This window comes from Neofelis nebulosa, chromosome 7, assembly GCF_028018385.1.
Source record: "Neofelis nebulosa isolate mNeoNeb1 chromosome 7, mNeoNeb1.pri, whole genome shotgun sequence".
Taxonomy (NCBI): Eukaryota; Metazoa; Chordata; class Mammalia; order Carnivora; family Felidae; genus Neofelis; species Neofelis nebulosa.
In genome coordinates, this window is record NC_080788.1 from 143188528 (window position 1) to 143215621 (window position 27094).

Consider the following 27094-nt stretch of genomic DNA (forward strand, 5'->3'; position numbering starts at 1 on the left):
ACAGGAGAACCAGGAGTCTTAGAGCAGAAAAAAATCTGGCGCCCTTCAGCCAGGAGTGGTGGGCAGGGCTGGGAATCTGACAGAGCTGGGATCCAGACCTGAAAATGACAGAGGCCATGTTGCTTCTTACACTGTTTCTCCATTTCTTTTGCTATTGGGTGCTATAGCAATCAATGTAACATAATTACATGGAAGGCTGGCTTTTATTATGAAACGTCTGCCTGCAAATCATTGAGTGAGTGGTTGTTAGTCCTTACTGCTTGTACGATCTAAAATGCTAAAACCTTGTAGTAAGTCTTTTTCTTTTTAAAAATTTTTTAAAATGTTTATTTTTGAGAGCAAGAGAGACAGAGTGCGAGTGGGGGAGGGACAGAGAGAGAGGGGGACACAGAATCCAAAGCGGGCTCCGGGCTCCGAGCGGTCAGCACAGAGCCCGACGCGGGCCTCGAACCCGCGAACCGTGAGATCGTGACCGGAGCCGAAGTCAAGAGTTGGACGCTTAACCGACTGTGCCACCCAGGTGCCCCCATCCTTATTGTTTTAAATAATTAACAGAGAGAACATCTCAAGATAAAAGGGACAGATTCTAGGTTCGCTGTTGGAAATTAATAGTCCCCCTTTGACTCCCGGGAACATTACGCAGACAACACCATCTTTGTATCACCAGTGCATGTAGAGCCAAGAGCCTGTTTCTCTCTAGATGATGAGATAGTCATATGAACAGAGGACGAAATGCGCTTTTCTGCTCTTTTCACATAGAATCAAACAGACAAGTCGCTTGATCTTTTTGTGCCACTTTTTACCGTAAAACAGTAGTTTAAGCTAGAAGTTGCATCCACGCGTGGCTACTCGGAGGTCTAGGGCCAGGGAAGAGCCACAAGGTCATCTTCTTGTCCCTGGAACCGGAGATGATGTAGGACCTACCTGGATCTGTGACATCACTTGAAACTCAGAAGCTGGCATTTGGCTACTCGGGAGACTCAAGTCAGAGAGGGAGGTGTGGGTGTGATGCGTGGTCCACCCTCTGACCACGAATCGTGTGCTGTCACGGGAGGGCTTGCTTTTACTCCAGTGCTGGCCTCTCTCGTGGACCAAGCACTTACAGAATTTGTTGAGCAACTGTCGTTAACGCTGATTTCACTGAAGGCCGGTGTTTGCTTTCGGCTGCTACGAACAACGGTAGTCACAACGGCGAGCTACGGTGACACCACACTGCCCTTTGTGTCGAGCACCTGTCGCCATCACTGTGTTAGATGCTCGTGTACATTACCACCTACCCTCACAAGGACTTCCGGAGACGGGCAGTATTCTTCCGGGAGCGGTCGAGCCATTCGCCAAGACTGCACGGCGAAGCGACGGGCCCAGGGATTGAACCCTCCACAATCTGAACCCCAGAGCCGTGCTCTTTCTGGAGTCCCAGGGCCCAGGCAGCCGAGAACAGGTGACGCGGATTGCCAGCCTTCCTGAGAACTGGTTTTCTGAACCGTGTTTGGCCCTCGACAAAATGCCATCACGAGGCTGGGATCTGTAGCCCTGAGAAGGTCCGTCGCTGGTCTAGGGTGCAGAGGAACTCGAGGAGCCCTTAGCCCGCTAAGACAGCCGCGTTACGGACTTCACGCCAGCGTGGGTCTGGTTCTGCGTCAGATTAAATCTCGTCTGTCGCTTTGCCCGTTCCGTCAGCCTGTGCAGCCTGATCGCGGACAGTTAGTTTCCTGAGGCCGAGATAAGGGACGCCCCGCCTGTCGTGTGTAACCAGATCCCCGCGCCTTCCTCAGGGAACGAGCAGCTGCACAGTCCTGAGGGTTCCAGTTCATCCAGAAGTTTAAAAAAGCCCCAGAGGTGAAAATACAAAGAATATTGTCTTTTTCAAACCTCCCTCTAACTCCACAAGGTGCAGTGATGCTGGACAAGAATGCAAACACTTTGAAAAAAAGATAAAGCTGTTCAGTTGCTAGCACTGTTTTAATGACCTCCGTGGGTACATTTTGGGGCTACAAGCTACAAGAATGAACATTACTTTAAAATATATAACTGGGTGGCTCCGTTGGTTGAGCATCTGACCTCGGCTCGGGTCATGATCTCATGGTCCACGAGTTGGAGCCCCATATCCGGCTCTGCGCTGACAGCTCAGAGCCTGGAGCTGCTTCGGATTCTGTGTCTCCCTCTCTCTCTGACCCTCCTCCACTCATGCGCTGTCTCTCTCTCAAAAATAAATAAACATTTAAATAAATAAATAAGTAAATCACATAACTTGGGGCACCTGGGTGGCTCAGTCGGTTAAGCTGACTCTTGATTTTGGCTCAGGTCATGATCTCACAGTTCATGAGTTCAAGCCCCACATCAAGCTCTGTGCTAACAGTGCAGAGCCTGCTTGGGATTCTCTCTCTCTCTCTCTCTCTCTCTCTCTCTCTCTCTCTCTCTTTCTCTCTCTCTCCCTCCCTCCCTATCTGCCCTGCCCTGCTGTATGTGTGCGCTCTCTCTCTCTCTCTGTCTCTGTCTCTCAAGTAAATTTTAAAAATCTTAAAAAAAAAAATAACATACATAACTTGCTACGGGGGTTAATCATCTGAATTGCCAATCGGATAAGGTTTTTCTTTGATGGAATTCAGATCCCCTCTCCCATCTTGTGCCCCAGAATGCTGGGAGATGTTCAGGGGCTGGAAATGGTTTGTGTTGGTTAGACCAAGCTTTGGGTTTTGTTTTTCCTTTCGCCAGTTTCTTCGCAAGCTGAATTTGAATTTGTAAAGTCAGTTGAACAACACTGGCCTTTTCTTTTTTTTTTTTTTTTTTTTTATTTTTTTATTTTTGGGACAGACAGAGACAGAGCATGAACGGGGGAGGGGCAGAGAGAGAGGGAGACACAGAATCGGAAACAGGCTCCGAGCCATCAGCCCAGAGCCCGACGCGGGGCTCGAACTCACGGACCGCGAGATCGTGACCTGGCTGAAGTCGGACGCTTAACCGACTGCGCCACCCAGGGGCCCCAACACTGGCCTTTTCTATACACAAGAAGGTTAAGAACTACAGACAGCTCACACTGCTCCCAAGAAGTCCTCCAGTCTGTTCCTGAGAGTAGCTACCTGAGGAGCAGAAGTGAGACAATCCATATAGGTTAGTTCGGGTGGCAGTTCTGGCAGGATTTTCAGAGCACTGGGATTACGTCACGGGGACCACTTCAGCAAGTCTTGCAAATAGAGGTTCTCTTAAGCAGACAGATCTTCAGTGTTTAAGATTTTTCTCTTTAATGTTTATTCATTTTTGAGAAAGAGAGAGACAGAGTGCGAGCAGGGCAGAGAGGGAGGGAGCCACAGAATCCGAAGCAGGCCCCGGGCTCCGAGCTGTCAGCACAGAGCCCGATGCGGGGCTCGAACCCACAAACCATGAGATCGTGACCTGAGCTTAAGTTGGACACTTAACCGGCTGAGCCACCCAGGTGCCCCTGGACCTTTCGGTTTGTAATCACTTGTATTTGAAGGTAGATATTGAGGTGGTCGGAGTTTTGTGCTTTGGGTTTGGGGAGGTTTTTATTTTAGGTAAAATATCAAAATTAGGGTTTTTTTTCTCCTGTACAAATTTGGCAGTATAATTAAAATAGGATCTGATTTATGCACTTTTATGAAAGCCATCTATAGAGCGCACTGAGGCCACAGTGATCCTATTTTTCATTGTAAATTTTTAGATGTGTGTGGGGGTGTGTCTATGCAAGGTGGTGTGGTAGCAGCCAACTTTGTCCTTTTCAGGGCTGTGCCGGCCCCCACAGCCAGCGCTCACTGTCTCTCACAGCTGCTGTCTACGCAAAACAGCCCCCGACTCACAGAAATGCACGACTCTACGTGCCAGATTCTTTTATGACTTGGAAAACATGTTTTATTCATAAAACACTAATTTCCAATTGATTTTTTTTTATATTTATTTATTTTTGAGAGAGGGTAAGCAAGGGAGGGGCAGAGAAAGGGGGACAGAAGATCCGAAGCGGGCTCCACGCTGTCAGCACAGAGCCCGATGCGGGCTCAAACTCACCAACCGCAAGATTATGACCTGAGCCCAAGTCGGATGCTCAACCGACTGAATCACCCAGATGCCCCTCTAATTAATTTTTTACTGCTATTTTGCATAACAGTGTTCAGACAACACATGGGGATTTTGCAGGAAAGGTTAACTTTGGTGATTTTTATCAGTGATAATAATTAACAATAACAACGACTGTAGGCTGATTGTAGCCTGCATTTATTTACAAAGCATTTACAATATGCAAAAATACATTCTAAGAGCTCTACATATATTAACTAATTGAATAGTACGGCAACCTGCTGAGGTAGACAACTGTTGTTGTCCCTGTCTTACAAGTGGGGAAACTGAGGCACATGGAGATACAGTAACTTGCCCTGTGTCATACAGCTGGGAAGTGGCAGGGCTGGGATTTGAACCCCTGTGACCTGACTCCAGCGTCCGCTCTCCTGGTGACTAGCGTGTATCCCTCTTCTGGAAGTCTCTCCAACACTGCTTTGGCTCTGGAATGGCTTCACCCAATCCTTCTTCCTGAGGCCGGAGACCCTCCCGGTTAGGTCTGCCATGGCCAAAGTCCCCGTGCGACAGTTGCTACCCGGGCTTGCCCTCCCTTTGAAAGATTTTATTCAGCTCTTGCCTTGCTTCTCAGGGGGCAGACAGAGCTAACCTACCTTTATATCCACACCCCCCCCTCCCCAACTTCTCCCTTCCACTTGGCTTGCCCTGATGAAGTGGGACTTCCCTGCTTTCCCATCCAGGTCAAGGGACAAAAGGAGAAATCACACAGAACTGCTGTCTGTTCGCAAGAAGCGGTGTAGACCTTAGGGCGGTCTCTTTCCAGCGAGCCGCAGGTGTTCTCATTGGAATATGTCTTTGCTCAGATCTCAAGGCGTAATAGCCACCAGCCTCAACAATCCAAATAGCAACCTCTAACTGACAAAGCCAATGGGCAGACCACATCTCCCTTGGACTCCCCAAAAGTTATTTTATTTTCTATGTTAACATTCAACAAATCTGCTCTTTGGAGACAGTTCTACGTATCTTAACACAATATAGATCCGTGTAACCCACCACCACTGTCAGGATGCGGAAGGTTTCCATCATTCCCCAGAACTCTGGAGTGCTGTGCCCTTACCCCAACTTTTGGTAACCCCCGATCTGTTCTCCTTCACTGTAGCTTTGTCTTTTGGAAAATATCACGTAAGTGGAATAACACAGCACATAACCTTCGGAGACTGGCTTCCTTCGCTCAGCGTAATACCCTCCAGATCCACCCAAACCACTGTATCAGTAGTTAGCTTCCTTTTTATTACTTTACGGAGGTAGCACGGTTTATGCGGTCACCAGTCGAAGGACATTTGAGTTGGTTGCAGTATTTACCGCTTCCAACTTTTGTGTACAGGCTTTTTATGAATGTGGGTGTTCGTTTCTCTGGTGAGTGTGGGTCATGCGCCCTGTGCATATTTAACTTTGTAAGAAACTGCAAAACCATTTTTCCAGAGCAAGCATACCATTTTATGTGCCCACCAGCAACGTAAGAGGGTTTCATGTGCCCCATATTCTCGCTGCATCTTGTTTGGTCAGTAGTTTGTATTTCGGCCATTCTAATGGGTGTGTAGTGATATCATATCTCATTGTGGTTTGAATTTGCATTTCCCCAATGGCCGGTGACACTGAACATCTTTTCTTGTGCCTGTTTGCAGTTTAGCAAAATGTCAATAAGCTCTTTTGCCTATTTTTTAATCGGATTGTTTTCTGACTGTTGGGTTTTAAAAAGTTCTTTCTATGTCTCCATCCACTGGGAGAGACAGGAAAAAAAAAGACATAGTCACCAGTATTTCCAACAGAAACAATATGAATCCTACTTCAGGAGCATAGAGAATGGAATATGTAGTTCTTGGAAGGCAAGGAGTGTGAGAAAAGATGATTTGCCAATTCTTACTTCAAGTTTGATTTCTTGGGAGAGAGAGGTCTGTGACGTGTTTTTAAAGAGTTATACAGTATTTCCCTCATAGGATCTGTTAAGTTCTACATGTATGTGAATGCTTGACGAGTTCTTTGGGTTGTCCAGTATTTAATATCTGCTATTCTGTCTCAGACGTACCATAGACGCACTTGAAAAATGTTTGTGTATGAAACTATTATCTGTGACTTAGAACGTCGACAGAACTTGAATTTAGGGGCATGACAGATTGATATCCAGTAAGCAGAAATTACAAAATGGTAGATTTCAATTTCAAAGGCCACGATTCTCTGAGTACTTCTTATGCTTCTCAGTTCCCTTGTCTTTGTTTCAATTGTTTCCGTTGTCTGGAATGTGGCTCTTCTTGCTTTTCTACATAAATGTTTTTATCCATCAAGGCCAACCCCTCCTTGCTCCTGTTTTCCCAGATGAAATCCAGATACCCATTTACCCATCTATTCATCCATTTTCCAAATATTTATTGAGTTCCGACCCTGTGTTACATATTGGGAGAATAACTCGGTGGACCAGCAGAAAAGATTTCTGCTTTTATGGAGCTTACATTTGATCGATGTTCTCAGAGAGCAGCCAGCTTCTGATTTCATTGATTTTCTTTGTCCATGTTTTATCCCACTGACTTCATCTCTTTTCTTCTTTCTCTTCTTTTTGCTTGATTTCGTTTCTAACATTTATTTATTTTTGAGAGACAGAGCAAGACAGAGCATGAGGGGGGAGGGCAGAGAGAGGGAGGGACACAGAATCCAAAGCAGGCTCCAGGCTCTGAGCTGTCAGCACAGAGCCCAACGTGGGGCTCGAACTCATGGACTGTGAGATCATGACCTGAGCCGAAGTCAGATGCTCAACCGAGCCACCCAGGTGCCCCTTGCTTGATTTTGTTTTAATTTGCTCTTCTTTTTCTAGTTACTAGTGAAAGTTGAGAATCATTGATTTGAGGATTGTCTCCTCTACTAACAAAGAGATCTTAAAGCTATTAATTTTCCTCAAGGACCTGCTTTAGCTTGTCCTTGTGGGTCCCACACATTTTGAAATGTTACATTTTCACTATCGTTTAATTAAAAATATTTTCTAAGTTGTCCTGTGATGTTGTCTTTGACTTAATGATTATTTAGAAGTATCTTGTTTAATTTACAAATAGTAGGGGTTTTCCGTGTGGTCTTGTTTTTGATTTCTAATTTAATGCCACTGTGGTCAGAGAACATGCTCTTCTAGTCTTTAAGTTTGTTCCGGTCTGCCTTTTTTGCCCAGAACCTGATGTGTCCTGGTGAATGTATCGTGTGCACTGCCATTGTTGAGTATAGTTTTCTATACATATCAATTAAGTCAAAGTGGTTTATAATGCTGTTCAAAACTTCTATGTCTTTAGTGATTTTTTTTAAATTAATTGTCCTATCAGTTGCTGAAGGAGGAGTGATGGAATCTTCAGGAATAATTGTGGAATTGTCTATTTCCCACTTTCATTCTGTCAATTTTTGCTTCGTGTATTTTAAACCTCTGTTATTGTGATTGTCTTTCTGATAAATTGATCCTGTTTTCATTATGAAATGGTCCTCTTTATCTCTGGTAATATATTTTATTTGACATCTATGTTATCTGATTATTAATATTTCCACTGTAGCTTTCTTATGCTTATTGTTTGCATGCTATGTCCTTTTCTTTATTCATTTATTTTCAGCCTGTCTGTGTCTTTGTATTTAAAGTATGTATCTTGTAGGCAGCCTATAGTTGGGTATTGGTTTTTTTTTTTCCTGACATTCCCAGACTTTTAATTGATGTGTTTAAAGAAATTAGTGCATTAATGTAACACCAGTGTAACTATTGCTATGTTAGGTTTGGGTTTATCATTTTACTTTTTTTCTCCTATTTGTCTACTTTTTGTTCCTCTTTCCTTCTTTTCTCTCCTTTTGGATTATTTGAATATAGAATTTCAATGTAATATTTTTGTTGTTTTTTTTCACCTATACTTATTTGCATTATTCTTTAGTAGTTCTCTGGGGATTACAATATACATCTTTAACTTTTCACAGGTCTCTTCAGTTAATAGTGTATAATATTAAAATCTTGTGTAAAATATTAAAATCTCATATAAAATATTAAAATCTTATAGATCCATATCTTCCCCATCCTTTGTGTTATGGTAGTTATATGTATTACATGTACACACCTATAAATCTTACCAGTGTTAACAATTTTCATCTTTTTTTTTTAATTTTTTTAATGTTTTTATTTATAGTTGAGACAGAGACAGAGCATGAGCAGGGGAGGGGCAGAGAGAGACGGAGACACAGAAGCCGAAGCAGGCTCCAGGTTCTGAGCTGTCAGCACAGAGCCCAATGCGGGGCTCGAACTCACGAATCGTGAGATCATGACCTGAGTTGAAGTCGGAAGCTTAACCAGCTGAGCCACCCAGGTGCCCCTATGATTTTCATCTTTAAAAATTTAAAGGTTTTTAAGAACATTAACAGGAAACTGCAAAAAGAAAAAAAAGTCTTGAACTCATTCAGATATTTATCACTTCCAGTGATTTTCATTCTTTCTTGAGTATCTGAGTTTCCATCTTCTATAATCTCCCTTTACCCTGAAGAACGTGCTGTGGGACTTCTTATAACATAGATCTGCTGGCAATGAATTCTTTCAGTTTCCATTTATCTGAAAATGCTTTTCTTTTTTTTTTTTAAACCTTCACTGTTAGAGGCTACTTTTGCTGGATATAGAATTCCGGATTGGATTTTTTCATTCCGTACTTTAGAGATGTTGCATTCTCTTCTAGTCTCCATCCATGGTCCTTGCCCAGTATAGACCATGTCAGTTTGCTCTTGCTGCTTTCAGTATGTGCCCTTAATCTCGTTTTCAGCAGTTTGATTACGATATACCTTGAGGTGGGTTTCTTTGTGTTTATTTTGCTTGGAATTTGTTAAACATTTTGTTGTTTTCTGTTTCTGTCCTTCATCAAATTTAGGATTGGCGGGGGGGAGGCCTTTATATTTCAGATTTTTTTCTGCCTTGTCCTCTTTCTTCTTCTGTTCCAACTTAATGTACATTGGACTGGTTGAGGTCATCTAACAAATCCCCAAGGGACTTGGTTAATTTTCCCCCCAATTCTTATCTCTGTGTTCTTTACCCTGGATACTTCCTCTTGGCCCATCCTCAGGTTTACGTGTCTTTCCTCCATCACGTCCATGCAGCTGCACGCGTTCGGTGAACTCTTGACTTCCGAAAATGTGTTCTTCAGTTCTGAAATTTCCATTTGGTTCATTTTTATATTGTTTCTGTTTCTCTGCCAGTAATTCCCACTTCTCCACTGAAATTTTCATTCACTGGAAATAACCTCATTTTCCGTATCTGTTAGTTCCAATATTTTGTTCATCCTGGAGCTGGACTCCATTTATTTTCTTTTCTCTTGAGAATGTGTTCTGCTTGTTGATTCTTAAGTATGTTGAGTAATTTTGGATTATATCCTGGACATTATGAATCTTAAGTTGTGGGGATTTTGTATTCCATGATTTTCCTCTAAGAAGTGTTCTTTCCTTTGTCTTAGCAGCTGCTTTTCTTGGCTGGGCTTGAACTGCTAACTGCTTCTTGGGCAGTGCCTCTGATCTCAGTTCTGATCTTCTGCTCTTAGCTGTAACACTTGACTCTGTTCTATGCGGGTGTGATCCGCAGGTCAGCCAGAGACGGGATAGATAGAGTTTGGGAATCCCCCCGCTCTGGCTTCTTCCCTTCTGGGATTTCCCCACTCTCTTCAGTGGTCACAGTTTTTGGACTTCACGTTTTGGCTTTCTTAGCACAAAATGGCTGTGGGGGTTTCCCACATGTACCCTTAACCCCACCGTGAGTACCACTTAATTCTGGCTAAGAAGCCATGGAAAGGAGTTTCTTGTATATTTTTCCAAGTGAGTGTAAACTCCCCACCAGAGTTTATATACCTGTGTCTCCTCTCCAGTACCTTCAAGTAGTTGCTTTTTGTGTAATTTCCAGGCTTAAAATTGCCTTCTGCAGGAAGGTACTGTCCACAAGGGGTCTGTCCTACGGCTGGAAACAGGCGCAACTCTGTGGTACTTACGTTTTATAGTTGGGACGTAGAAGATAAACAAGAGCACAGTAATGCTATGAAAGAAGTAAATAAGGTTGACGTGATCGGAGCACCAGCCTTAGGTAAGGTTGTTAGGAAGGTTCTCTGAAGAGCTCTGTTTGAGCCGACACCTAAGAACAGAAAACAGAACAAGCAAAAAAAGCTTGTTAAGAAATGTTTCAAGCAAAGGCAACAGCAGATACCAAAGAGAGAGAGGTCAGTGTGACTGAAGTATGGAGGGAAAGAAGGGACGATGTGAAATGGGTTTGCAGAGGCCAGGAGACCTTATGGGACACGGGAGGCCTTGGTAAGGAACTGGCGATTAACAGCTCCGTACAAGAGGCTGGGATTGCCGTCGAGGTCACGGGGTGCTTAGCAGACAGATCATGTTACTTTGTCAGACTAGCCGGCCCTTAACAGGCATGACTGATAGATGGTGTAGCCTTGTTTTGTTTTCTTCCGTTATTTTAACGAAGTAAAAAATCTTATTTATGTGGTCTTAGATTCCGCATCGCAGCTAACTTTTATAACGTTACCGTCTATCATGTTTTCATCGAATAACAAAGATTATCCGTAAGTATCTGAAGAGGCTATTAAAATACTTCTTCCTTTCCTTACTGCGTGTCAGTGTGAGGCCAAATGTTCTTTATATACTTCAACCCAAAATAACATATCACAGCAGACTGAATACATAAACAAATCTGGTTCTTCGCTAGTAAGTCAGCCATGAAAGAAAATTTTTAAACAGTCAAAGATGTCAATCCTTTCACAAAATTATTTTCGTTTTTAAAAATATAGCAGTTTTTTCATAAAAACGGGCTACTTAATATGTGATACTTTTGTTCTTTGTAGCTAAGTCATGCTTACATATTTATAAAATGCTGTTTTAATTTTCAGCACAGCAGATACTGATAGACATAATTCACACAAACAAAAGTTATTTGTGGTCCCCAGTAAGTGTTGCTAATGTAAAGGAGTCCTGAGGCCACAGTGTCTGAGAAGTGCTGTGTTAAGGCTATTTTATGTGGGAAAGATAATACATCACGCCAATGGTTTTCACTTCAACTGTGTAGCGAAGTCATAATTTTTAAGTTTATTTATTTATCACGAGAGAGAGAGAGAGAGAGAGAATGTGAGCAGGGGAGGGGCAGAAAGAGACGGAGAGAGAGAGAATCCCAGCCAGGTTCCCCGCTGTCAGCACAGAGCCTGATGTGGGGTTCGAACTCAAAAAACCATGGGATCGTGACCTGAGCCGAAACCAAGAGTTGGACACTTAACTGACTGAGGTACTGGGGTGCCCCAAGCCTTTTTTTCCCCAAAATTTTTATTTAAATTCTAGTTAGATGGGGCGCCTGGGTGGCCCAGTCGGTTAAGCGTCCAGCCTTGGCTCAGGTCACGATCTCACAGTTTGTGGGTTCGAGCCCTGCGTCCAGCTCTGTGCTGACAGCTCGAGGCCTGGAGCCTGCTTCGGATTCTGCGTCTCTCTCTCTCTCTCTCTCTCTCTCTCTCTCTCTCTCAAAAATAAACATTAAAAAAAATAACTTCTAGTTAACATATAGTGTAACATTGGTTTCAGGAGATAGTGTTGTCTTGGGATTATCTGGCCAACCCTTCAGTTAGCATGGTCAGAACAAAAGCGAGACGGTGATGGGGGCGGGGGGTGGATTTCTGCCATGTGAGGGGAGATGCACGCTGGTCCCTCCTCTACCTCTGAGGTCTCCAAATGTCACGGGAAGGAACATGCATTGGCCCGTGTCTAGAATAATACAATAACGCTTAAAACCTCAGCTAAGAGGGGCGCATGAGTGGCTGAGTCGGTTAAGCGTCCGACTTCTGCTCAGGCCATGATCTCACAGTTTGTGAGTTCGAGCCCCGCATCAGCATCGGGCTCTGTGCTGACAGCTGGGAGCCTGGAGCCTGCTTCAGATTCTGGGTCTCCCTGTCTCTCGGCCCCTCCCCTGCTCGTGCTCTGTCTCTCTCTGTCTCTCAATAATAAATAATGTTAAAAAAAAAAAACTTTTAAAAAATAAAAAAATAAAAAATAAAACCTCAGCTAAGAGGAAATGAAAAGCACGAGCAGAATCACTAAAGACTAGAGCAGAGTGAGACGTTGTAGTTCTGTGTCGCACGAGATGGCCCGTGGTTTCTGCACGAGAGCAGTGGCCTCCAGGATATGAATGGTACCGTGTCCCAGCAGTACGCTCCGGGCGTGCGGGTCGGTCCCATCCCTCCGGGGGGCACTCGAGAGTCACTTGTTCCTCTCCTTTGGTTTAGATGACAGCGCTTCGGCCGCGAGTAGCATGGAGGTGACGGACCGCATCGCCTCCCTGGAGCAGCGCGTCCAGATGCAAGAAGACGATATCCAGCTGCTCAAATCGGCGCTGGCCGACGTGGTCCGGCGGCTGAACATCACGGAGGAACAGCAGGCGGTGCTGAACAGGAAAGGACCTACCAAAGGTGGGCACCGGAGAGGCACGGGGGCAGCGCTAGACTTGGTCTCGCGGAGGACGCTTGCCCTGGCGGATGCAGGCCCTCCTCAACAGCGACAGACAACCTCAGAAGATCAGGGAAAGGCTCTCAGCATTGCTCAAACCATCCCACGAGGCGGGACGGGGTCTTTAACTTTATTTAGTTACCTTTGGCTTGACATGAGGGAATCGTTAGCCTGTGGTTACATGTGCAGGTGGCCAGAACATGCTTGTGGAGTCAAGGAGGGAGCCATCCAGGGGCCACCGCCGGGAGCACAGGTTTATCTTGCAAGGCAGAGCTGAGCACAAGGACACCCCCATGGTCCTCTGGGCGCCTTGGAGTCTGTTCCGCCCGGAAACTTTCTGACAACTCTCCTCTCTTTCCGTGTACTCAGCTTCTGTGCTGCCGTTCTGTTCGGCACAGCCACCAGTTAATGATCCTATGCCACAGCGAAGCTCTGCCCAGGACTGGGGGCCCCCAAGGGGCAGGCCCTTCCCTGAGGAGCTCAGAACCCGCAAGCTAGGAAGCTCCTTCCGGGCACAGCCTGCTGTGTCCTTTGAATGTCCTGCTCTGCTGTCCAGGAGAGCGTAGCCAGCTACAGAGTCTGTATCTTGTGGGTTTCTGGCAAATTTATTTTTTTTTAACTTTTTTAATGTTTATTTAGTTTTTAGAGAGAGACAGAGAGACGGAGCACAAGCAGGGGAGGGTTAGAGAGAGAGGGAGACACGGAATCCAAAGCAGGCTTCAGGCTCTGAGCTGTCAGCATAGAGCCTGACAGGGGGCTCAAACCCATGAATCGCGAGATGATGACCTGAGCCGAATTCGGACGCTTAACCGACTGAGCCACCCAGGCGCCCCTAAAACATTTTTTTAATGTTTATTTTTGAGAGAGAGAGAGAGAGAGAGAGAGAGAGCCAACACAAGCGGGGGAGGGGCAGAGAGAGAGGGAGACACAGAATCCGAAGCAGGCTCCAGGCTCTGAGCTGTCAGCACAGAGCCTGACGTGGGGCTTGAACCCACGAACCACACGAGATCATGACCTGAGCCGAAGTCGGATGCTTAACCGACTGAGCCCAGGCGCCCCTGGTTTCTGGCAAATTTAAATCATTTCATTTCCCTGTGACGCCCGTGAGTGAAATATAAGAAAGCACTATTTGTGTTTGAAGTAACTTTGTAGTGACCCTCCCCTTAAAATTTTGCAAGTACGACGCCTCATAAAAGTTTCCTGCTAATCGTACTCGGTTGCCTGATGTCCACTTTCAACCCATAGACCTTGCTCATCTTTTACCAGATCCCCGCTCCTTGTGGCTAACTTTAGAAAACAGAATTCATCTTGGCTGTCAGATTCCTTTACTTAAAACATTGCAGATCACACTGCTATGTAAATGTCCCTTTAAAATTAGCTTTGTTTGTTTGTTTGTTTGTTTGCTCGGATTTAACGAATTATTTCACACTTTCCATGTTTTTCCTGGAGTCAGGAGAGGGTACTGTCTGATGTCACATATGCTAGTTTTCTCTCAAGTCCTTGGCTACATTTTCCCATGTCTGTAGGAAAAAATGTATTTCTTCTTCCTTCAGGGTACTCGTCACCAGCTCTATGTGAGATATACTTGTGGACAACGTTGACATGTTTTCTGTAATTCTTGTATATGAGCATAGTTGCTACATGATGTTACAATGTTACGTTAATTTCAGGTGTACAATTTGTACCTTACGCCCTGCTCACCACAAGTGTAGCTACCCTCTGATACCATACACGGATACATCTCAAAGAATCTTTTTTTTAAATGTTTATTTATGTTTGAGAGAGAGAGAGATCGTGAGTTGGGGAGGGGCAAAGAGACAGAGTGTGAGCACGGGAGGAGCAGAGAGATAGGGAGACACAGAACCTGAAGCAGATTCCAGGCTCCAAGCTGTCAGCACAGAGCCCGACACGGGGCTCGAACTCATGAGCTGTGATATCGGGACCTGAGCCGAAATCGTACACTTAACCAACTGAGCCGCCCAGGCGCCCCTCGAACAATCTTTTTAAGTACTGTTTTTCTCCTTCTAAGTTACAAAGTCATTAGGGAATTTTAAATAGAAACTAAGTTATTTTAGGTATTCTTGACCTACTCAGCTTTCCAAAAATAAATCTGATGACTACTATACCCTAAAGGGTACATTTGAAGTCGTTGCTTTATATAAAACTTCAGACTTCCAAAACATCTATTTTTTTAAAAAATTAGGGAAAAAAAATAATGCAAGAGGCCTGCCTGTTTCTTTTCTTGATTAAGAGTAAAGTTTTATGAAACTTCCTCTAAGAGAATAGTTTCTTTTCATAGTGAGATCTGATGTGTTTTTTTTAATATAATATTTTTTTCATAAGTAAAAGTAAATCATGGTATAAAGGCAGAGGGTCACGCCGAGAAATAGAACAAAGGTCATAAGAAAGCTGGTGAGTGGGGTGGCATCCCCCAAATGGAACGGGCCATGACTTTCCCGGCTTGTAAGCAGTTAATTACAGGACAGTGGAACTGGAGGTGGGGAGGTGGAGAAGTGGGCCCATCAGAGGCTCTGGGTCGCTGCTTTCCTTCGGGAGAGAGCCGTGTTGGTACATGTGCACCTGCCGCTGGGTAGCTGACCCTCAGTAGCCATGGTTCAGTTGGGGGGATCTTTCAGACCAGACGGATTTGACACAAACCTCCTCTGTGTGTAAAAGGCCACTTCACATTATTTTGGCTTGCTGTCCTCCTACAGGCTCGAAGCAGACAGGACTCAAGGCATTCTAACTTCTAAGTATTAAGTGATGTTTCCCCCCCAAGGTCAGTTTTCTGAACCTTAGGGTTCAGTGTTCTGAGCTTTGGGCACCTAACTTCGTGCTGTTGGCCCAGCGACAGGAATGGCGGTGCAGCAAGAAACAGGCCACGCTGGTAGGCAGTGAGCTTTCAAAGTGCTCAGCACGGCTCAGCTTGAAGGAAGTGTGTGCCGTGTCTGTGCCACAGTCACCCTGATGGGCAGACCTCAGAGTCTATACAGTAGCCCCAGGGTTGCCCGTGAGGCTGTAAATCCCTTTCCATGGTACCACTTCACTTCGTTCGAAGATATTTTATTCTTCTTCGTATGACTTCACTCGCGTAACAATGAGGACTGCCATCTCGGGAAAATAATTCACTAACAGATCAGGTTCGTGGCTTCCTGAGACAGGGGGGAGAGTGTGGCCAAGCCATCAGATGCTGAGCCTGTGGACACAGAGTTTACATAGGAGGGAGCTGTGACTCACACCGCTTTTCCCTGGCAACATTCTCCTGGTGCCGGGGATTTTTAACCAGTGATGCCGTCCTGGGGCTTAGGAGTTACTAAGTCTCCACCGAAGCCCCCCAGACGTTGTTATTCATGTTTTCTTTTGCCTTTGGGTTTTTTTTAAGTATTGAGAACGGGTTGCCCTGTCACGCTTCTTACCTACAGACAACCTCAGCCCACAAAGGTGGCCCTGCTTATGTCAGATTGACCTTCAGATGCGGAGATTTGGTATGTTTTAATTTTGCTGACCTTGGGTTACCCTATACTGGGGATAAGAGAATCAAATAGTTTTCCCTGCTACCTAACAATGCGGTTAAGAAGACCCCCATGTATATTGATTGCTGTTGTGAGTATAAATACAGAAATGTGCTTTATGAATAAAAGAGTTCATTGCAACACCATGCATATTGGAGACTTGGATAGAAAGGAGCAGAGGGAGGGGCGCCCAGGTGGCTCAGTCATTAAGCGACCGACTTCGTTCGGTTCGGGTCATGATCTCGCGGTCCGTGGGTTCGAGCCCCGCATCAGGCTCTGTGCTGACACAGCTCAGAGCCTGGAGCCTGCTTCAGATTGTGTCTCCCGCTCTCTCTGCTCCTCCCCCACTCACGCTCTGTCTCTCTCTGTCTCTCAAAGATGAATAAATGTTAAAAACAAAAAAAAATTTTTTAAAAAGGAGCAGAGGGAGTGCAAGCTACAGGGGCCGAAAACTGCAGCACTCTGTATGATCGAACACTGGGTCCTCGTTAAAAACGTTCACATTACTGGTAGCAACAGGGAAAGCACCTGTGCATTACATTAAGAGTCACAAGCAAGATAGAAAACTGTATACACTGTAAAGTTCAAGTTAATAGACAAAATCTACGCAAAAAGACTGGAAAGAAGTATAACCAAGTGTTTTCACTGACTTTTTTTTCCTGAGTGGTGGGACTGTGACCTTTTTTTCTTCTTTATACGTTTAGTTGGTTTCTAAATGTTCTTTGGAGTAAGCAGAAGAAATTCGTGTTTTAAATGTGACACTTTTCTGGGGTGCCTGGGTGTCTCAGTCGGTTGAGCGTCCGGCTTTGGCTCAGGTCATGATCTCACGGTTGGTGGGTTCAAGCCCTGCGTCGGGCTCTGTGCTGACAGCTCAGAGCCTGGAGCCTGCTTGGGATTCTGTGTCTCCCTCTGTCTCTGCCCCTCCCCAGCTTGTGGCTCTGTCTCTGTCTCTCAAAAATTTATTGTTAAAAAAAAATTGGGGGGCACCTGGGTGGCTCAGGTGGTTGACCACCTGACTTCAGCTTCAGGCATGATCTCACGGTTCGTGAGTTCAAGCCCCGTGTCAGGCTCTGCGCTGACAGCTCAGAGCCTGGAGCCCGCTTCGGATTCTGTGTCTCCCTCTCTCTCCGCCCCTCCCCTGCTCATGCTCTGTCTCTCTCTGTCTCTGAAAAATGCATAAACGTTAAAAAAAATTAAAGTAAAAATGACTCCTTTTTTACCTTGTAAACTGATCTTCTCCTGCCCCGAGGACAGCAGCAAGGAGGGAGTGCCCAGAGGCTGGTGGCCTGTTCTCAAGAAGATAAGGAGTCGTGATTTGGAGTTAAATTCACAATAGACCCATTGTATGTGTGCATGGCTGATTTCCATCTCAGTGCAAGGGGAGTGCTGTGAGATTTTAATGGAAAACGTAGTCCTTGTCCGCTTTATTCCGTGCTCACCAGCAAGTAATTCACATTTACCACTTTAAATGTTGCTCCTGTATTCAGGCCTAATTAACTCTGCCTCAGGTATCTCGGATCACAACTGAAACGCTACATTAATTCTTCCCACATCGCATTCAGGGTACCTGACTGCACCCTGATGTCCGAAGCATTCTGTCCTGGATGTAGCCCTGGCCGTGGGATAATAGCTCCCACTCCTCCCGTGCCTGCTGCGCCCGGACACGATGCTAACACCTTTCCACTCCTCACTCCCAGTGCTCTGGGAGCCCTGCAGGGTGGGCGCTGGGATCCTTATTTTTAAGAATCGAGGGCCCGGAAGGGTGGTGACTTCTCTGAGGCTCCGTGAAGTAAGCCTCGCTGAGTCGGGCCGGTCCTGCGTGATTCCTTTATTGCTCTGTGCTTCCCAACGTCCCTTGAGACGTGAGCTCCCAACAATCCTGCCCCCCCCCCCCCATGAATGCATTCCAAATACATGCCATTCATCATGCATTCTCTTTTGATTTTAGAAATTCTTCTTTCGTGCTGTGTGTCTACATTTTGCCCCTAGGAACAATTGAAATGTTATTTAAAAAATCCCTTTTATGAACCAGCAGAATGTCTCCTATCTTAGTGTCGTGTGGAAACGGAGGAGTCATTTATCTCAGCCCCTGATGAGTGGAAATTGCGTGTGAGCCCTTCCCTCGGTGCACTTTCTCCTCCACAGTTGTAAACGTTGCCCGTCTGAAGATCATGCGTTGTCCTACAGGCCGCTCTCGTATCCTCCTGTCCTCCCCCTCGCAATCCAGGCTGCTGCCTGCTCACACTGGACGTTAGCAGGTGTTTTTCCTTCCAGAACATTCCCTTTGTGGCAGCCGCCTTTCTTCCTTGAGTGGCTAACCACGTCCAGATGGGCAAACCTGGCAGCGACCTGAGGAGGCGTCACGTGCAAAATACGCAGTTACTAGGCGTGTTGGTGGCAGCTGTGGTGCTCTTGACCAAGCCCGTGGCCGTGACAGCCTGAGGACGTTACCAAGAGCGGCACAGCCAGCAAGATCTTGCCGAAGTAGGGGTCTCTCCACCTTCTTTGCCACTCCGAGGTGGTCACCATGCCTCCCTGCCATCCTGTGTTTTCTTTCACGATTGCATTTTTTTATTTTTAAAAACTTTTTTAATGTTTATTTTTGAGAGAGACAGAGACAGAGCACAAGTGGGGGAGGGGCAGAGAGAGAGGGAGACACAGAATCGGAAGCAGGCTCCGGGCTCCGAGCCGTCAGCCCAGAGCCCGATGTGGGGCTCGAACTCACAGGTGGTGAGATCATGAGCTGAGCCGAAGTCGGACGCTTAACCGACGGAGCCACCCAGGCGCCCCTTCTTTCATGATTTCTTATCAGAGCTTTAAGAATTCTGTTTGTTTTGAGGACACTCTGTGACAGTGTGACGTACAGGATCCGTTACACCCTGTGCGAAAGCCACTGCGCGCAGTTGATATCCTCTCCGTGGGTTTCCACAGCCCTAGTTCCCCTTTCGGGAGAAGGACAGAACGAGGTTATGACGAGACTGGATTTGAGATCAGTGCGGTCTGATGGACACGTACTTGTTGTGTTCCTTCTGTGGGGGCATCACAGCAGGTCCCACCATCAAGGAGCCTCCCATCGTGGATGGAGAGGACAGGTGAACAAACAGACGACTGCCATGTGGTGTCCTGGGTGTGGTGACACAGGACACCCCTGGCACAGGCCAGGGAAGTGGGAGCAGGAGGAGGCTCGCCCAGCCTGGTTTGGCGGGGTGTGTGTGTGTGTGTGTGTGTGTGTGTGTGTGTGTGTGTCTGTGTGTGTGCGTGTATGTGTGTGTGTGTGGTGGGGTGGGGTGGGGGTCCTGGATGAGGGGCCAGAGAGGAGCTGGGTACAAGACATCCTCCTTGGGCCCTCTGGGTCCTGTCTTTTTTATTTTTTTAATGTTTATTTATTTTTTGAGAGAGAGAGAGACAGAGAGAGGGACAGAGAATGTGAGCAGTAGAGGAGCAGAGAGGGAGGGAGAGAGAGAGAATCCCGAGCAGGTTCCCCGCTGTCAGCGCAGAGCCCAGCTCAGGGCTCCATCTCCCAAGCCGTGAGACCGTGACCTGAGCCGAGGTCAACAGCTCAACCGACGGAGTTACCCAGGCACCCTTGTGGGTCCTTTCTTTACCCTCCTCTGGCCAGCTCCACAGGTCAGCCTGCAGGGACCATGCCAGCAGGCCCTTGCCCTCCCCCTCCCAGTTAGGTCTGCGCACGGGGAGCCCTCGCTGGGGCTTGGAAGGAGGGGAGAGAGGGGGGCCTTCACTTCCTTGGTTCCTGACGCGTGGGGTCCCTCGGGTTGGCTGTGTCCCTCCTCTGAATGTTGCTTCTACTCCCAAAGCAGTTTCTCTCCCTTTAGGTTCAGGTGACTGCTCCCCCCATCAGCCCCTGGGGCCCAGGAGGGGTGACTTGCTCTCTGCTGTCAGCCCAAGAGACAGAGCAGCATACCTGGCCTGCCTGCCTCCGGAGCAGGGTGTGCAGAGATCTAGGGGACACCCCTCCCAGCTCAGGCATCGTCTGCGACCCCCTCTGCTCTGCAGAGTGAGATTAGCTCATCTGGAACAACAGTGTGTAAGCCAGTGCTCAACTGGGAGGCCCAGACTGGTGTAGGAGCTGGGGGAGGCCGTCCGGGAGGGCAGAAATGCCCAGGAGAGGACAGCGGCGTAGCCTGTGGGTCTCAAAGTGGGGTCCCCGGAGCAACGGAGAGATGCCCTGAGAGCTTGCTAGAAAGGCAGATTCTCAGGCTGCACCCTGAGATCCAGGATCAGAAACACTATGGGCTGGAGCCCCACGTTGTGTATCATAGCATGCCCTCCAGGTGAGTGCACGTACCCACGTTCGCTAGCCCAGCAAGAGCAGAGCTGAGGAGGTGGAATTGTTTGGCTTGTTGGTTTGTGGGGGGCACACGGAAGCACCTGGGGACATGGTGGGAAAAATAAAGTCATACGGATAGAATGAGAGCAGATGGCTGAGGTTACAAAAGCCCAGATCCTGACTGGCCGGGTGGCCGGGAGGTGCACTAACCCAGGAGTCGGGATGGTGTCCTCTTCCCTCCGCGGGCTGGTTGTGAAGTAGGAGCCCCCAGATGTGTAGGTCCCGTGTCAGTCCTGGTTACGTGCAACATGGTGCAGTGGCTCCTGGGGGCCGTTGGAGGTGGTGGCGAGGGACATCAAGGTGAGGGTCACAGGGAGGCGAGCCTGGACCCGGCTGACGGAGCGCCCCGGAGACCCACCCTTGGGGCTAGGAGTCGTGCTGCGGGGACAGGCTGGACAGGCAGGAACGGAAGGGACAGACAGGCTCACATATGCGTCGTTCCCATCTCTGGGGCTGCCATGACAGGTGACCACAAACTGGGAGGCTTATAACAATGGACGTATTCTCTCCCAGTCCTGGAGGCCGGCAGTCCAAGATCAGTGCCGCTGGACAGAAGTTGAGGGGCGGGCAGGCTTGGTTCCTTCCAGAGGCTCTAAGGGAGGCTGTCCCAGGCCCCTCTCCCCACTTCCGTGGCTGCTGGCCATCCTTGGCATTCCCTGGCCTCTGGACGCTTCGCTCTAAGCTCTGCGTCCACAGGCACGTGGGCTCCTCCCCAGGGGGGCTCTGTGTCTCTTCTCTTCTCTTTACAAGGGCACCATCGTTGGGTTCAGGGCCCGGCCTAATCCTGTATGACCTCATCTTAACTAATCACATCTCCAAAGACCCTATTTCCAAGTAAGGTCATATCCTGAGGTTCTGGGTGAACATGAATGTGGGGGACTCTGTTTAACACAGTACATGTACTTAAAAAAAAATAACAACCCGGAATGGGGCCAAGATGGTGGACAAAGCAGAGAGAGGAGGAAGAGCAGCCATGACGGTGCCTGTCTTCCTGCTGGAGAGAAGGGTCCTGGGGACCAGCACGCTGTGTGCGAGAGAAGATGGGGAATCGTGGTTTGGGAGCCGTGCTGCTTCCACTGAGGAGTGCTAGCTGCCAGTGCACCCCAGGCCCTTGAGTGAGCAGGTGCTCGGGAGATGAGGAAAGAGAGCATAGAGGGTGGCGAAGGGCTTCATGCTCTGGCTGGGGAGCCGCCTGTGGCTTTTGCCATTTTCGGTCACATTTAACAAAAGAAGGAAGCTGGGACGCCGGGGTGGCTTTGTTAGTGAAGCATCAGGCTTCGGCTCAAGTCATGATCTCGCGGTTCGTGGGTTCGAGCCCCACGTCGGGCTCTGTGCTGACAGCTCGGAGCCTGGAGCCTGCTTCCGATTCTGTGTCTCCCTCTCTCTCTGGCCCTTCCCCTCTCGAGCTCTGTCTCTCTCTCAAAAATAAATAAACATTAAAAAAAAATTTTAAATAAAAAAAAATTAAAAAGAAAGAAGGAAGCCTAGCTTTTTGCTTTAGGGGCCGAAAAGTTCCGGTTCGTTAAAAACTTGGCGTTCTAGGCAGTTTTGTTATTGTTTTCAAGAACATAAATTGAGGCAGATTTAAAAAATTTTTTTTTTTAACGTTTATTTATTTTTGAGACAGAGAGAGACAGAGCATGAATGGGGGAGGGTCAGAGAGAGGGAGACACAGACTCCGAAACAGACTCCAGGCTCCGAGGTGTCAGCACAGAGCCCGACGCGGGGCTTGAACTCACGGACCGTGAGATCATGACCTGAGCCGAAGTCGGCCGCTCAACCCACTGAGCCACCCAGGCGCCCCAAATTGAGGCAGATTTAATTCTGTGATGGACAAAATAAATTCTGCTAGCATTTCAAATAATTTTGTTTTTTTTAATTTCAGAGTGGTGTTAGATTTACAGAAGAGTTACAGGGATAGTACAGACAGTTCCCATATGCCCCGCACCCAGGTTCCCCTACGATTAATGTTCTACATTTAGTATGCCACCACGGTGATACATTTTTATTAATTAAAGGCACACTGTATTTAGATTTCCTTAGTTTATCCCTAATACCCTTTTTTGCTGTTGTTCCAGGATCGATCCAGGATCACATTTGTCTCCTTAGGCTCCTCTAGACTGACAGTTGCTTGGACTTTTTCCTTGTCTCTGATGACCCTGACAGTTTTGAGGAGCCCTAGTCAGATGGCTCATTGTCCTTCACCTTGGGTTTGGGTAGGTCATGGGTTTTGGGGAGGAAGACCGTAGAGGTAAAATGCATTTCCTTCACATCCTGTCAAGGTCACGTGCTATCGGTAGGACTCATCACTGTGACGTTGGCTTGGACAGAGTTTGCCAGGTTTGTCCACAGTGCAGTGACTCCCCCCGTCCCCACTCTGGACCGTGCAGAAGGCAGTCACTATGCCGCCCACACTTAAGGAATAGAGAATTGCACTCCACCTCCTTGGTTATCTACGTAAATTATCTGGAATTATGCACGGGAGACGTATCTTTGCTCCCCCCATTTAATCATTTCCTCCGTTATCAACTTGTATCGGTATGGACTCATGGATACTTGTATACCTCAGGCTGTGATCCAGTACTGCCTTATGTGGTTTGTTCCTGCGGGTTTCCCAGCTTTGGCTATGGGGAGCTCTTTCAGTTGGCTCCTGAGTGCCTCTGACTTGACCCCATCAGTATAGGGGTTGGGGTTTTATTACTGCTTTTGAGCACTTCCTTTCTCTCTGGTAGTACAGGACGCTCCGGGCCCATGTCGTGGGTGCCCTGCCCCAGCCCCAAATTTGGGCATTTCCCCGAGGAGTCCAGGCTCCCCTGCTGTTGTGGAATCGTGTTAGAAACCAAGGTTTGGGCGCCGGATGATATTGCTTTCGGCAGTCGTAGCGGGCAGAGCTAAGGCATGTCTGTGTTTATACCAATACGTGTTTACATATGCATGTATAATTGTGTATCTGTGGCTGTATCAGGCTAAACCTGGCTCATTGCAGCCTCCCCCTGGCTTGTCTGTAGCCTTGCTCTGCAACAATGAAGCCTTGCTCCCACCATCCTTCACCCGTCTCTTAATTGTTCTCGCCCTAGTGTTCATGATTGTGGTTTCAGAGGTATAGACCATGCCCTGTGGGAAACAATGTTACTGACTGGAGCACAGTGCTTACCATGTGCTCCTGGGTAGGCAGACAGTCTCTCCCCATTTCCACAGCACCTCTCCTGCCCCACCCCCTTCCATGACATCGTAGTACATACTTGTAACGTAGTTTGATTCTTTTATCTGTCATGGGTTCCCCCCGCCCCATCTCCTAACTGATTTTTCTCTGCAAACGTTCAAGTTCACTCTTTGTGCCATAAGAGCCTGTAAGTTTTGACAGATGCCTGATGTCACATAGCCACCGTGCAGCATCACATAATCATTTTACCACCCTAAATTTCTCCTAGGTCTTACCTGTTCAGCCCTCCGCCCCCCACCCGGCCAACCTCTGGCAACCACTGATCTGGTTTTTTGCTTCTATAGTTTTGCCTTTTATAAAAAAATTTTTTTAAATTTTATTTATTTTTGAGAGAGAGATAAGAACGCAAGTGGGGGAGGGGCAGAGAGAGAGGGAAACACAGAATCCGAAGCAGACTCCAGGCTCTGAGCTGTCAGCACAGAGTCCGATGCGGGGCTTGAACCCACAAACTATGAGATCATGGCCCAAGCCAAAGTTGGATGCCTAACCGCCTGAGCCACCCAGGCGCCCCAGTGTTTTGCCTTTTATAGACTGTCATATAAGTGGAATCATACAGAACACAGCCTTTCGAGCCTGGCTGCTTTCACTTGGTGGCATGGATTTAATAAGCCTCAGCCCTGTCCTTGGCGTGGATTTCTTCCTCACTTTTTTTTTTTTTTTTTTTTTTTTTTTTGCTGAATCATATTCCGCAGTCTGGATGGACCACAGTTTGTTTTTCCACTCACCCATTGAAGGACATCTTGGTTGCTTCCAGTTCCTGACAATATTATGAAAAAAAAAAAAAAACTGCTATAAATATTAAATGCAGGCTTTATACAGACATGAGTTTTCAAATCAGTTGAGTAAATAAATACCCAATGTCACACAATGCCTGGATCCTACCACAAGACTATATTTAGCAACTGCCAAACTGTCTCCCCGGGTGTCTGTACCATTTTGCATTCCCACCAGCCATGAATGAGAACCCCGTGGCTCTGCATCCTGGCCAGCAAGTGCTATTTTGTTTGTTTTTTTGGATTTTAGCCACCCTAATAGGTGTATAGAGATATCTCATTATGGTTTTAATTTGCATTTCCCTAATGACAAAAGATGTGGAGCATCTTTTCATATGTTTATTTGCCATCTGTAGATCGTCTTGGGTGAAGTGTCTGTTCAGATCTTTTGCCCATTTTTTTAATTGGGCTGCTTGTGTTCGGACTGTTTTAAGCATTCTTTCTTTATATTCCAGATACGAGTCCTTTATCAGATATGTGATTTGTAGATACTGTCTCCCAGTCTGTGACTTATCTTTTCATCCTTATAACAATGCATTTCACAGAGCAAGCGTTTTTATAATTTTAATGAAGTCCAAGCAATCTGTTTTTCTCTTTCATGGATCGTGCTTTTGGTGGTGTATCTAAAAAGCCACCAAACCCAAGGTCACACAGATTTTTCTCCTGTGTTTTCATCTAGAAGTTTTATAGCTTTGCGTTTTACATTCTGGTCTTGGGTCCACTTTGAGTTAGTTGCTGTGTAAGGGGCGAGGCTGGTGTCTAGGTTCCTTGTCCCAACATCCTTTGTTGAAAGTCTCTGCTGAGTGCTCTTGGTGCCTTTGTCAATCCTGCCAGCATTTTAAAACTGATACCCTCTTCCTTCCTCCCTGTCTTAAGTTCTGTAAAAAGTTACACTGACAAAGGGGAAAGTTCTGATTACATTTTCTGCTCATCTCACAGCAAGACCACTGGTGCAGACCTTGCCCTTAAGAACCACCATCAACAATGGCACCGTGTTACCAAAGAAACCTAGTGGCTCTCTGCCGTCCCCCTCCGGGGCCAGGAAAGAAACTGCTGTGGCAGCGGCAGCCAAAAGGTAGGTGGAGCGCGCCTTAGGCAAACTCTGAAAGGAGTTCCATCTCAGACTTAAAATCAATTATCGCCTTTTCATACGACCCTTGTTAATTTCTTGTCTGAATTAAAATTCATAAAAGTATAAGATTTGGTGTGTTGACATATCAGGACCTATATAAGTTTTCTGCCTTTTTTTTTTTTTTTTTTACTTAATCTTACTGTCTCTGAAATCCCATTGGCTAACAGCACAGTGTGCCATTTTGTATTTTAAAGTTCTCTTTTAAAAACACAAACGGGAGTGTAACCTGTGTGCAAATGAATATGCTCTTCCCGAGTTCCTCTCTGGCACAGAGTAAAACTCAGGTCTCCAGACCAACCTCAGTTATTTACCTGTACAATTTGGATAAGCTCATCCTTTTAAATTGTGCCAAACGGTGATGTTCTAGATACTGATGTTGTCTCTCAGAGCATAGTTTGCTCTTAACTTTTCTATAATTTCATAATCGTCATATTGAAAGTTTATCTCTCATATGCCAGGCTACTTTTCTAAATTTTTAGGCTCTAGGGAATTCAATGCCTGATGGTAATGCAGCCTAGAAGACCCTGGGTTGTTATGAGTACACCGTGGAAGCCATAGAACTTTTTACGATACTAACTGGCCAGTAGGTGCCCGGACACAGAGCGGAGCAAACTCTAGGGCACGCTGGGGCCACCATTGGGCTTGTAGGCGTTAGATTGGATGCTGGGTTGGGACTCGGAATGAAAACCTAGCGATCTCGTCTTCTGTTTTAAATATGTAGGTTTGCACTCTGCCTCACCAAGTGTATTTTCATTGTGTTTTGATCAAATAGAGTTTCATGTACTTGTTGTTTACAAATTTTAAGAAAATTGGTTTTGTGGGGCTTTTTAAAACTTAAAAAATGAAATTCTTAGCCTCATTTTGTATCTGTTTCTTAAAGTATATTTATTTATTTTGAGAGAGAGAGAGAGAGCATGAGCATGTGCATGGGGGAGGGCCATGTGCCTCTCATGAGAGAGAGAATCCCAAGCAGGCTCCATGCTGTCAGTGCAGAGCCCGACACGGGGCTCAATCCCACGAACGGGGGGTCATGACCTAACCTGAGATCAAGTCGGATATTTAACCAAATGAGCCACCCCGGCGCCCTCGTTTCTGTTTAATACTTACTTGAATCATTTATTTCTAATCCACGTGAAATGCCCTTCTAGAGGGCAGTAGTAGATACGGACTTTTTTTTTTCATCTAGATGCTGAAGATTGTCAAGGCTTTTTATTTCAAAGTTCAGATTGCCATGTGTTATAAAGCACATAACGTTAAATTTATCGCCTTAATCATTTTTAAGCATACAATTCAGTATCGTTAAACACTGTCGCACGTTGTTGTGCAACGGATCTCCAGAACTTTTTTGTCTATTTTTGTGTTTGTTTGTTTGTTTGTTTGTTTGTTTCTTTCTTTCTTTCTTTCTTTCTTTCCATTTTAATTCCAGGATCGTTAACACACAGTGTTATATTAGTTTCAGGTGCACGATACAGCGATTCACCACTTCCCTACGTCCCCCGGTGCTCATCATGACAGATGCCCTCCTTCATCCCCATCACCGACTCCCCTCAT

At 46.5% G+C, this 27094-nt stretch overlaps 1 protein-coding gene across 5 annotated transcripts in view; it reads left to right on the plus strand.

Annotated features, from left to right (window-relative positions):
- Positions 1-27094, plus strand: part of EML1 (EMAP like 1) — a 188796-nt gene that overhangs the window by 97630 nt on the left and 64072 nt on the right. For all 5 annotated transcript variants that reach the window (XM_058740261.1, XM_058740263.1, XM_058740260.1 and 2 more), the window contains exons 2-3: positions 12336-12518; positions 25351-25486. In XM_058740261.1, the coding sequence (XP_058596244.1) occupies positions 12336-12518; positions 25351-25486 (319 nt within the window). The remainder of the gene's footprint in view (positions 1-12335; positions 12519-25350; positions 25487-27094) is intronic.